Below are 12,021 nucleotides of genomic sequence, written 5' to 3' on the forward strand. Positions count from 1 at the left end.
AATCAAAGTACCTGCATATGCGATAGCCTTAAATTGTGAGAAGACACTGATCACCGGGCCACCAGGTTTGTTTTCAGGAATTCATGCCTGACATTGCCGTTACAATTACCCACGAGAGTAGCCACAAAGCACATCCAAAGGCCGTAAGCAATTTACGACATGACTGAACTCACTTACGGCACTGTCATCTGTCATGGCGGCGCACTCAGTTTCTTTTGAGAGTTCAAGCACCATAGCCGATCGCAAGGACATTAAACGACAGGCACGACAAGACGCGCTTGAAAGGGTACATTCTAACAACAGTAAACTTTATATATGTATGCATACATGTATATTAAACCGAATTCAACTCGCGTCAAAGCTAACATTCCGGCCCTCATATAAGCTAACTGTAGGCTAATGTTGTCATCGATTATTGACAAAACTGACCAAACACGGGCATAGCTGATAGGACACGCCAGCTCTGTTTACCCGATTTTTTTTATGGCTAGTCTGCGGCAGGTCCGTCGTGTACATGTGCCTCTTATCTACTTGATTTTAAGCAGTTTACAGTGCTATCTGCACAGAACCTATTATGCATCTGCAACCATCAGTGTTTTCAACACATTATCATTCCTTCTCATTTGTGTTTTGCTCTGATGAAATTAAAAGATATTCGCTTATTTTTAATATATATATGTACATATACATGTGTATGTAATATGTATTTTTAATATTCGCTTATTTTCTTATGTTTGTTCTAATTTACTGTCTTTTTTTAAATCGCTTTTGTCTATTCTGTTTCACCCCACACTGTTTAGGCCAAGCAACAATATGAGCGAGAGGAAAGAAGGAAGGAGCTGAAGAGGCAGAGAGGGGAAGACTCTTGGATGCTCCCTGAGGTCACAGACAGATTAAAGGAAATAGAGAACGTACGGCTTGTTAGAAAAATCGAGGAGAAATAAATGTTGTAATTTGTGTTAATGTCAACAAAAACCACTGACAAATTTCTCACCTCCATTTTCCCAACCAGGAAATTACTGTTAAAACAAAAAAGAAGAAAGAGAGGAAATCTAAAAAGAAGAAAGAGAAGAAAAAGAAGGCCAAGAAAGAAAAGGAGACTGAAGCCTCAGATGTCTCAGGTGACAGTTCGAATGTGAGTTGATTCATCAGTAGTAATGTATTGGGAGTCAGAAAAAAATGTCATGGTTGGAAGTACAATATTCTGCTGACCACTTGATCGATTATGTGTGTGTCTTTCATTTCCAGTTTTTTTTATTAAATGAAAAATAGGCAGTACTTTTCAACAATGTTTTTGTTACAATGTTTACATTATTTTTTTTGTCTTTATCTTATTGTGCTGTGTTTCTCAGGACTCCGCTGAAGAGTGGGTTGAAGCTGAGCCTCAGCCACAACCTGCTAAAGCCTGGAAAGTTTCAGAGAAGTCCAAGTCTCCTGAGAACAATGGCGACTCGACTCAAAATGTCAAAGTACTGTTTCTATTTTGCTCCCAACGCCACTGAAGGATATGTTTCATTTTAATCGATAATTTCAAATGAATCTGAACAATTACATGTGCATTTCAAGAAAATTTTAAAATTTGTTTGTTTCGCCCATCCATTGATACCGAGATATAATATGTACCTCTTTCCTGTAGCGTGATGAATGGATGACCTTTGACTTTTTGGCCATGAAAACAACTTCCGTAGCGGAGAACAGAGCTGAGAAAGACCGACAGAAAGAGGAGGAGAGGGCCAAAGCTCAGGCTATTGAACAAGTGTGTAGAATGTTTGAATTGCCATGCTTTTTATTCACCTGTCTGATGCACAAAAGCACATACTGTCCTATCTACACGGCTAACATATAGTCTTAATTTTCTATACTTTCTGGTTGCCATCCTCACAAATTAATGTGTCCAATGCACTAAAACACTAACAGTACAATAATTCAATGCAACTCCCTATTTGTGGCCTGTGATTACCAGTCAATGGTGTAGTTCCACTCTATAGCCAAAGTAACCTGGGTGAGGTGCCACTTGTTCAAAGAATAACTTTCTGGCACAATTTTTGAATGATTGCTGAAAATAAAATTGAGGACAATAGGTAATGGGAATCGATACCGTTCCTTAATGTGGTAAAACATTAATTTTGTGTTTATTTTTAGGCAGGCTTGCTCAAATTGGAACTGAACCCGTACTGGAAAGATGGTGGAACCGGTCTGCCCCCAGAGGAGGTGGCTGGTAATACTGCAAAAAAAGGTAAAATTGGTCTCAAAATTTCAAATTTTACAAAAACAGTGAAAAGGAAAAACAAAACAAAGTTGAGATTGAAAATATATATATAAATGAATCAAACATATTAAATATGCTCACTCTTTATTTTATTAAGTGTATCAAATGTTATTGGTTCTTGATTATCTAAATGTTCGGTGAGTCAGATTGGGCCATACGTTGACCAAACCTACAATTGAATTTCCTATTCCAAAAATACATTAGGGACACCTTACTATTTGTGTTACAATTTGTGACAGTTAAGTTCTAAATTCGTTCAATATATACTTCAAAATATTGTGAAAAGACAACAGATATGGTACCATATGGATGTCTAATATGTTCTGAATTTTAATCTAACTGTCGTGTTTGTCCAATTATTTTAGCAAAATTAACTACCACCACATGAGGTATAAATTGTGTTTAAATGACATTCAAGCACAACATGACAAAAATGAAAATGTTTCCAAAAAAGAAAAGTGCCTTTATGTCAATGGGAGACATAACCTCAAAGTAAATCTTGCTACAGGTTTGGTGGTGAATGATGGCGGTCTGAGCTGGCTGAGGAAGAACTACCAGAGGATGAAGGAGCAGGCAGAGAGAGAGCAGCGCAGCCTGGATGATGTGGTGGCAGACAGATATGGAGTAAGATCAGCGCTTACTGGCAGACTTTTTAAATACACACAGGGAGATCATACAGAAGCTAACACGTTTATTGTGGCTGACAAGATGATGCTCACACAAACAGGCATCCTGCTCACCATATTCAAATATTCCAACTTTTCATATGTTGTTTATTTTGCAGTCAATGAAGGTATTCCAGGAGAGACTTGCTGAAGCAGAAAAAGCTGCCTATAAAAGTAGAGGTGAAGGGGAGAATATGTTGAACGGCAGACAGTTGGAAGGAAAGGAGAGCAGAGAGAGGTGGCGGAAAAGGGGAGATGAGATGGAGAGAGATCAGTGGAGGAACTACGCAAGAGACTCATCACCTTCTTCCCAAGAGAGATATTCTGACAGAAGAAGGAACAGAGAACATGACAGAAATGAAGACTGTGAAAAAAAAACATACAAGGACAAAGACAGATACCAGGGCCGGTGGAGAGAGAAGGAAATAAATGAAGAGAGAAAGAGAAACACAGAGAGAGAGAGGCCCAGTCTTACTTCCTCACTTGAAAAAAAGAGTCAACGCTCTTCCTCTCTTAGGTCACCGAAAGGCCGTTTTCTTAAGCCCACAGAAGATGACAGCAAAAGTAAGTAAATATATTTTTTAACGACAATACAAAAGGCTTGCAAATTGTAACACAGCATAAGTGTTGGGCAGTGGCAAAAAAACATGCACAATTTGCTTTCAGAGTTTCAGTTTTCTTTTTTGTTTGCATTTTCTGTGCAGCTCCAGAGCTTCCTCTTCCTCATCCGAGAGCATCTTCATCATCAAAGTTCTTAAAACCCACATCAGATGATGAAGATTCTGCTCCCCGAACAAGTACTATGGGCTGGAAAAAGAGTGGTGGTCATGAACCCGCTAAGGAAGTACGAGATCCTGCAAAGCTCACCCCTGCTCCTTGTGATGACGTAGCTGCTGCAACGACAAAATCCAAGTCAGATATTTTTTTGGGTTTAACATTTACTGTTTTATTTTGCACCGCTAAATGATGACATACAGTAAAGTCTCGTTGTATCGATATTCAAGGGAGTCCGAAAAAATATCGATATAACCGGGACTATCGATATATCCGACCCTGTTTGCATGTAATTTTCTCCGTGCGTGCATAGAAATAGTATCGATATAACCGGGACTATCGATATATCCGATATCGATATAACGAGACTTTACTGTATATAGATAGGGAGATTGATATACTGTGTATATAGATCAGTATATACATGTATTTTGGCCTAATTGTTGCCTTTTGGTTTTTATGCTTGCTCCAAGTGAGAGTAACAGTGATGCAGAGGAGGAAGAGGTCCCACTTCTCTCTGAGGAAGAGATGAACAAACTGGGCGCCAAAATGGTGAAGGCTGAGATCATGGGTAACACAGTAAGTCAGCCACTTGAATTAATTTCGAGAATGTTAATATACCCTACAAATCTTGGTCAAATGACTCAAAATCAACACATGGACAATGGCATTTCCTCCATTGCTCCTTATGAGTGGTATCATTTAAATTTGTGATTAACAGAATTAATGAATCACCCTCAAGTCATTTGGGTCTTCATGTTTGAACCTGGTGTTCATTACGGACAATCCTTGATGCTCACAAATGTCCAGTTACAACAACTCGTGAATGGATTGCATTGGATTGGATTAGCCTTTATTAATCTCGCCGTGGAGAAATTTACATTTCACATCAGCAACGTTATGAAATAAATTAAAGGAAGTAGAAAAACATAATACAGGAGCTGCTGGAAAGATAGCCACTCTCGCGGCACCATCTTGAAATCAACCGAACAAAAAAATAATAATAATATGACAACACAAAAGATGCAGTGATTCAATCTCAAGCACTTTCGTTAACCTCTTTGTTGTATGGAGCAGTTCGAGATGAACGAGGAGAGGGTCAAAGCATCCTTTTCACCAGCGGATCAGGGACGTCATGGTAAAATGTGCACATCTGCTACAAGCTAAATGTTGAAAGCAAACATGAAGCTGTAGCATCCATTGACGAAAAGAAACGGTCTTACATTTCCTGTCCCACATAAATCCGCTTCAATTCCAAGTCACGACAGTTCCACATGCGCATTAGATTACAGGCGCAAAAAAGCACTAGCGCCCCAGAGCTGTCCAGCGATGACAGTCCAAGGACACCCACATTCGTCCCAATCGAAAACGGTGCTGGCATATTCGTGCTCCCGAAAACGCGCAACCGCTCAACACAGTCTCCTCCTTGATGAATGTCATGGTCAAAAAGGCTGAAAAACAATCAGTATCCTTTTCATACAATGAACAACAACACAAAGTGACAATAGTAAACACAAAAACAAGAACAAAAGCAAGGCTTGTGAGAGCTGACGGCTGCCTACCCAGCCGTCATCTTGGACTTTATATGAATATAATTATGAATGAATATAAATATATTTCTGTGACTGTTTCAGGCCATGGTTGAGAAGCTAAAGGCCCAGTTGGATGCAGCTCACAAAGCCAAAGAGAGCCATGTCGCACGAAAGAAACCTCATGAAACATCACAATCAAACCAGGTTTGAATATACCACATTTATTCATCCTTACCTATTTTTTGTTTTATTTTGTTTGTTTGTTGAATAGGGGTAGCACAATGTTCAAAAAAGAGTCACGCTCACAGGCACGTCCGCTTGTACACATCCCATATTCTACGGCAGAATGTAAATTGAAAATTAAACAAAATACATAACAGCTATCTTGTGAAGTCTTACTCATTAAATAATTTTTAAAATGTTATAAATACAGTAAAGTCTCGTTATATCGATATTCTCGGGAGTCGGAAAAAATATCGATATAACCGGACTATCGATATATCCGATCCTGCGGCATGTAAATTTTCTCCTTGCGTTCATAGAAATAGTATCGTAATAAGCAGTACTATCGATATAACCGATATCGATATAACAAGACTTTACTGTAGTACATTTTCTGTAGAGAATCCAGCTTCAGGTAAATATCCATACACGATTAAATAAGAAAAATATATTTTAGTCCACACACTTTCTCTGTGCCCAATCTTTATTGAGCATAAGCATGTTGCAACTCTTTGGTAAGTGAATTCAGGATGAGAAAATAAAATAAAGAAATCTTTTCTGCGGTTCTAAGGTGTCTCGTGAAGTACAAGAGGTCCTATTATTCAGAACTGATCAGGCTGGTCAGGCCTGGCCCCTCAAGGCCCTGTCAGGACCTCAGGAGCCTCATGGAGGACGTCGGAAGAAGAAGGCGGTAAGGGATACCCTTGATGGAAATCTAACTGTTGCCAAATATAATATCTTCACACCCCCCCACCCACCCCCGCACACACTCACACCTATGACATTTTATTTTGTGTTAATGGCCTTTTTAGGAGGGAATGATTTTTATTAATACGCAATTCTTATTTCATTGTTTCTTTTGGATCTACAGTCTCAAGGGACTTTGTAATGTTTTTTTGTCATTTGAATTTATTTCAATCGGCAAATTGATTAAAAAAAAGTTGTTGTACGGATTGAATGAGTTGTTTAATCAGAATGTGATCTTTTTTTGTTTGCCGGTATTAATAGCCACTATATTGTAATGTAAACATGATGCCAGTGGGGTGAATTTCCTAACAGAATACACACATTCTCTGTCCAGATTGAGACTCATGTTGATGGGCAACGGGTGAGGTACTTCCAGGATGATGACAGTGTGGGTCTAAAGGAGATGGTCAGGAGGGAGAAGATGGGCTCAGCGCAAGATCAAAACGGCCTCTACTCTCGAATGGCTGCCAAGGTAAAGAAAGCAGTTTTATCACCCTTCGTGCAGTGCCCTCACATTGATCTCACTCGAAAGCTCTGTATGTGTTGGTTCATAGGAATATCCATTGCACATACATGCATATAAAAATGTACGCCCAACTGGCAACGACAAATGATGACATTATAAATATTCCCACAGTTACTACGGCAGGGCTTCTATAAATATAGCTTGTAAGCACAATCATAGATTTCTGATTGTGGGTGAATATTACTTTTGTTCCAACTATTCTTTTCCAAATCTGTCAACTCATTTTTACCAAACAATTTATTTTGCTTTTTTGTTAATTTTATTAAAAAAAGTCCCCTAATTGATGATGAATAGTGATCGGAAATATTACTTGATTAAAATAATGGAAATACTTCACAGCCCAAAAAAGAAATGCATTGACAAAATGTATATAAAATGCAGTGTACAATATGGAATACCTTACCAAAATATACAGCTGTGTATGCCTTTCAATCTTCTTCTTTTCCTTTCGGCTTTTCCCTTCAAGGGGTCGCCACAGCAAATCAGTGTCCTCCATCTTTAGAGGTTTGATCCGCATGTTTGTTTTGGCCAAGCTTTTACGTTGGATGCCCTTCCTGACACAACCCTCTGTATTTATCCGGGCTAGGGACCGGCACAAGAAGACTTATGTCCCTTTGTGGCTACAGAACAAGCAACTCGCTCAGTAAAAGGCTCCCAAAAACAAAATGGTCATCGGCGCGGCAACATTCAAAAAAGCAAAAACTATACTCACCATTTGATGACAATGCTCTGATCTTACCGTGAAATGGGCATCTCTTTCCCTACATTGCCTCATATATGGAAAAAGTTTCAACATTTCATTGGGGGTGCACCTTAGACACCGAAAAATACGGTAATTGCGTCTGGCAGCTTGCCAATGACATGCCGCTTCTTCTGTCGCGGCTTGGAATTGAAGCGGATTGATGTGGGACATGAGATGTGAGACAATCTCTTTTAGTCAATGTATGCTACAGCTTCGTGTTTGCTTTCAACATTTAGCTTGTATGCCTTTCAATAATCTTTTATAATACATTGTCATCTTACCATAAAAGAAACACTTCAAGATAGTTATGATGGCAGACTGGCATATACATGGAGAGTAGTACCTCAGCAATTGTCATGGCAACACAAGATCTCCTACTTTAGTGCTTAACAATAGTGTTGTTCTTTTACAAAATCCTCTTATGTGATACTCATCCTCTGTTACTGTTTATAATTGTATGTAATGTATGAACCTTGTTTGTTTTAAATGTTAATGTTGTGTTGTAAGTTTTTAACATTATTATTATTATTAATTGACAATGCATATTTGTATTTACCACAGTTACTTAAACGAGTTTTCAAATCCAAACTCAATCATAAATAAATGTCAATCATAAATAAATGTGTTCATTTCATGCCAGACACAAAACTCCTGCTACACAAAACTCCTGCTACACAACTCTCTCTCTCTCTCTCTCTCTCTCTCTCTCTCTCTCTCTCTCTCTCTCTCTCTCTCTCTCTCTCTCTCTCTCTCTCTCTCTCTCTCTCTCTCTCTCTCTCTCTCTCTCTCTCTCTCTCGTTCTGACACACACACACTGTAGTAATCTGTTTCCTCGTCACCCTGGCGACAAGACTGTGATTTAACGGCTGAGTCGGTACTGTGTCCTTCAACTTGTCCATAGACCACGATAACATAGTGTCAACATTTACAAGCTGTTACATTACAATCAAAGGGTCAATAATCATCTGCTGACATATCCTGCATATCATGTCAAAAATTAAATCCAGTCTCAGTTACAACTATACATCTTTCTCCATGACACTTGCATGCCGCTGCCACCATTAATTGTGTTCCAATCCATCATCCAGATGATGGGAAAGACGGACGGTGACAACTACACTCTGGATGACATGTTTGTGTCAAGTGCGGCGCACAAAGAGGGTGCAGAGAGGGAAGAGGAAAGGCTGAGGAAGCGCGCCACTGAAGAGAGTAGGAGGCTGGCGACCTCCATGGAGAAATGCCGACACTGTTTCAGCAGCCAGGAGCTTCAAAAGCACCTCATAGTGGCCATAGGGAGTAAGGTAATCAACTGTGCATATATGTTTGGTCTTTTGGAATTCACAATCGTGATAATTAATAAAATTGCTGTCCGATTAAAATCACTGACCATAGCGTTGCCAATGTTTTTCCTACTGAGAGGAAAATTATAGTACCATGTGTGGTCTACGTAAGAATATACAATCAGGATTTATTGTATTGCATATTCTATTTGGGGATATGCTAATTTTTGTATTAAAAAATATTCACGGTGAAGTAGTGGTTAGTACAAACGTGCCCTTGGACAGCCCCTGCAATGTCCTTTTGTATGTGTGTTGTTCTCCATCTAGGTATACCTAAGTCTACCTGCAGGAGTGTCCATGACAAATGGCCATTGTCTGATCTGTCCCCTCCAGCATCACTGTTCCGCCACCACATTGGATGAGGAAATCTGGTCAGAAATACAGGTGGACCAATCTGTTGACTGTTGTACTCTACGGGTGTCCAACCCCTTGCTCACATTTGACTGACTTCACTTCCATCTTCACTTATACAGATGTTCCGGCGCAGCTTAGTGCGTATGTTTGAGTCTCAGGAGCTGGACTGCGTGTTCATGGAGACTCATATGAACCCACGCAAGAGACAGCACATGGTCTTGGAGTGTATCCCACTTCCACGGGAGCTGGGTGATATGGCACCTATATATTTTAAGGTATGCGGGTTAATGGTTGTGTCATTTTGGCCATGCAACATTCAGATATCCTCTTAAGAGCACCAAATCTCCTCTCCCCTTCCCTCCAGAAAGCGATCATGGAGTCTGATGAAGAATGGGCCATGAACAAGAAGATTGTTGACCTTTCTTTGAAAAACATCCGCAAATCTGTAAGTTTTTTTGCCTGTTTGTTTGCCTTCACAGTGCCCAATTATAAAACCAACATGCAAATTTAAATAGTCAATATATTGTCGTTCGTGCTCCATGGTTTTGGCCTCTCCCTCCTAGCTACCTCTTCATTCCTCTGTCCTCTGTTATGAATGGCTTTACGCCTGGTTAATTGTTTGTGTGCTACAGGTTCCCCGAGGGCTGCCCTACTTCGCTGTAGACTTTGGACTCCAGGGAGGGTTTGCTCATGTCATTGAAAATGAACAGAAGTTCCCACATTACTTCGGCAAGGTCAGCTTATCCATTCACATTTCACAGTGTGTCTGTCATTCTCTTTTTTTTCTTCAAACACCGAGTGGAAAAAAAATGAACTGCTAAAGCCATTTGTGGAAGATTGGCACACATCACATTGTTTCAAAATATTTCTGAAATGGACTGCAACAAAAATGAAGTCACGCTTCCTGTACTTGAAAAGATAGTGTTTCATTATGATTAACCAGCCTTCCCACTACCATTACAGGAAGTCGTTGGAGGTATGATGGACTTAGAGCCAAGGCTTTGGAGGAAGTTTATACGTGAAAACTTTGATGACCAGAGAAAGAAAGTCCTGCAATTTGCCCAATGGTGGAAACAGTACGATTGTACCAAGAGTGAGGTCTAGCAGGACATATTTCACCCCCCCCCTCCCCCCACGCAGACAGACAGACACGCACACACACACACACACACACACACGGACACCCCCCCCCCCCCTCACACACACACAAACACACACTGGTGGAGTAAATCTTTTGTGCATCATGTGCAGACATTATTGCATTTATAAATGTAAATTATGATATTTTCTCCACAACATCAAACAGTTTTACTGAAATATACATGAACAGATAAAATGCCTGCTTGATATCAGCAGAATGCAAATAGGCCATTTGCCACTGTTGTTTTTTTCTTGTGCTATTGTTTTTACAAAAAAAAAGAAATATGGATCATGGACCAAGCAAGATTTTTTTCCTGTTTAACGTGTTTTTTTAAGGCACCCAGCGTAAAAATAAATAAATAAACAAACTACCTACCCATACATCAGCTTTGCGGCATATTCTGAAAAAAAATACAACCACCTCGAGCTAACTGCTGGCCAGCTCTCATCGTATTCTGTTTTTATCTTGAACACAATGTCCCAACTTAATTAGAATTGGGTTTGTGATGACTGATCAAATGCACATCCAATTTTGGGATTGCACCGTTCCCAGCTACATGTAATTTTGCCTTGGGTTTTCATTGTTACTTTGGCCTCACGATCATGTGCAGCTGTCACTTAATTGTTAGAGGTTGCAGTGTCATGACAGCCTTCTAGCAGAAAGGCACGCCACAGCCTCCCAATCCCATCATCTCCTCTTAGAAGTAATCAGCCACCTTGCCCTCAAATGCGTCCTCATCATTTCATTCACACAGCATACTCTTGCCTTTTTGATGAGCCCATCACTGCAAAGTCGCCGCAGTTCACATTGCATTGTCGGATCCTCTGCATGTTAATGTGCAGCTATGGATTTATACAGTGTATATACCAGAAAAGTCTCCTTTTGCTGCATAAGGTTACATAATACAAATCTATAACTGAGATTTTTTTCCAGACATCTGAGGCTCCAACATCAATCTGTGGGGTTGTGAAACTTGGTTCGATTTGGCTGCCGTGCACCAAGCGATGCACCCTGAACTAGTTGCCAGTCAATTGCAAGATAAAATAATAAATAATAAAGATAAAATAAGATAAGAAAGCCTTTAATATGATGATATACCATTATGAATAAATGAATAACCATTAACACTCACAAATAAACTTAGAATTAATTTAGAGTGAATGTGGGAGGAACCCGGAGAAGAACCATGGACCTCTTTCCGATTCTTGTAATGTGAGGTGGACATGCTACCCAGTTGAACTCTGTGCTGCCCGGAAAAGTAACCTGGCTTGGTAAATCGCTCACAGCACCAAGAGCAAATTTACTTGACATTTTGCTTTTGTTGTTTTTTTTTTTTTTTTTTTTTTTTTTTTTTTTTTTTTTTTCCACAAAAAAAACTTCAAAATATAAAAAGGCGAACATTACAGGAACTTTCTCAAGTGTAATAGGGAAATCGTTGCCGTCAAGGATACAAAATGAAACAGAGAACACATTTCTTGTAGGCAAGTATTACAGATGTAATTATTGGTCTCACGGAAAATAATCATTTCATTGTAATCCAACAACATAGTCCTTGAGGTACAGATTTCACATTATCCACAGCCTTTGCCATTCGTAATCAAGCGTTAACTTTGTATGCCACTCAAGTGCACAATACTGTGCAATTACATCCAAGTAGTCAGAGAACATACCTCCTCCCAGGTCAATCGTGTTAGCTCATTGTGGATTCC

The 12,021-nt window shown here is 39.6% G+C and overlaps 1 protein-coding gene across 1 annotated transcript; it reads left to right on the forward strand.

The window, feature by feature from the left end:
- The first annotated feature begins 152 nt into the window (after nucleotides 1-152).
- Nucleotides 153-11,673, forward strand: cwf19l2 (CWF19 like cell cycle control factor 2). Its single transcript, XM_089014477.1, has 19 exons — nucleotides 153-286; nucleotides 801-911; nucleotides 1,013-1,135; nucleotides 1,353-1,469; nucleotides 1,637-1,756; nucleotides 2,143-2,236; nucleotides 2,778-2,893; nucleotides 3,054-3,498; nucleotides 3,639-3,846; nucleotides 4,182-4,287; nucleotides 5,343-5,444; nucleotides 6,034-6,153; nucleotides 6,544-6,681; nucleotides 8,566-8,778; nucleotides 9,085-9,201; nucleotides 9,291-9,446; nucleotides 9,536-9,616; nucleotides 9,804-9,905; nucleotides 10,135-11,673. Exons 1-19 carry the CDS (start codon nucleotides 194-196, stop codon nucleotides 10,273-10,275), a joined length of 2,703 nt encoding a protein of 900 aa, XP_088870603.1. The 5' UTR covers nucleotides 153-193; the 3' UTR covers nucleotides 10,276-11,673.
- The last annotated feature ends 348 nt before the right edge of the window (nucleotides 11,674-12,021 follow it).

Source organism: Hippocampus bargibanti, linkage group LG14, assembly GCF_051943395.1.
Source record: "Hippocampus bargibanti isolate YZ-2025 linkage group LG14, ASM5194339v1, whole genome shotgun sequence".
NCBI lineage: Eukaryota > Metazoa > Chordata > Actinopteri > Syngnathiformes > Syngnathidae > Hippocampus > Hippocampus bargibanti.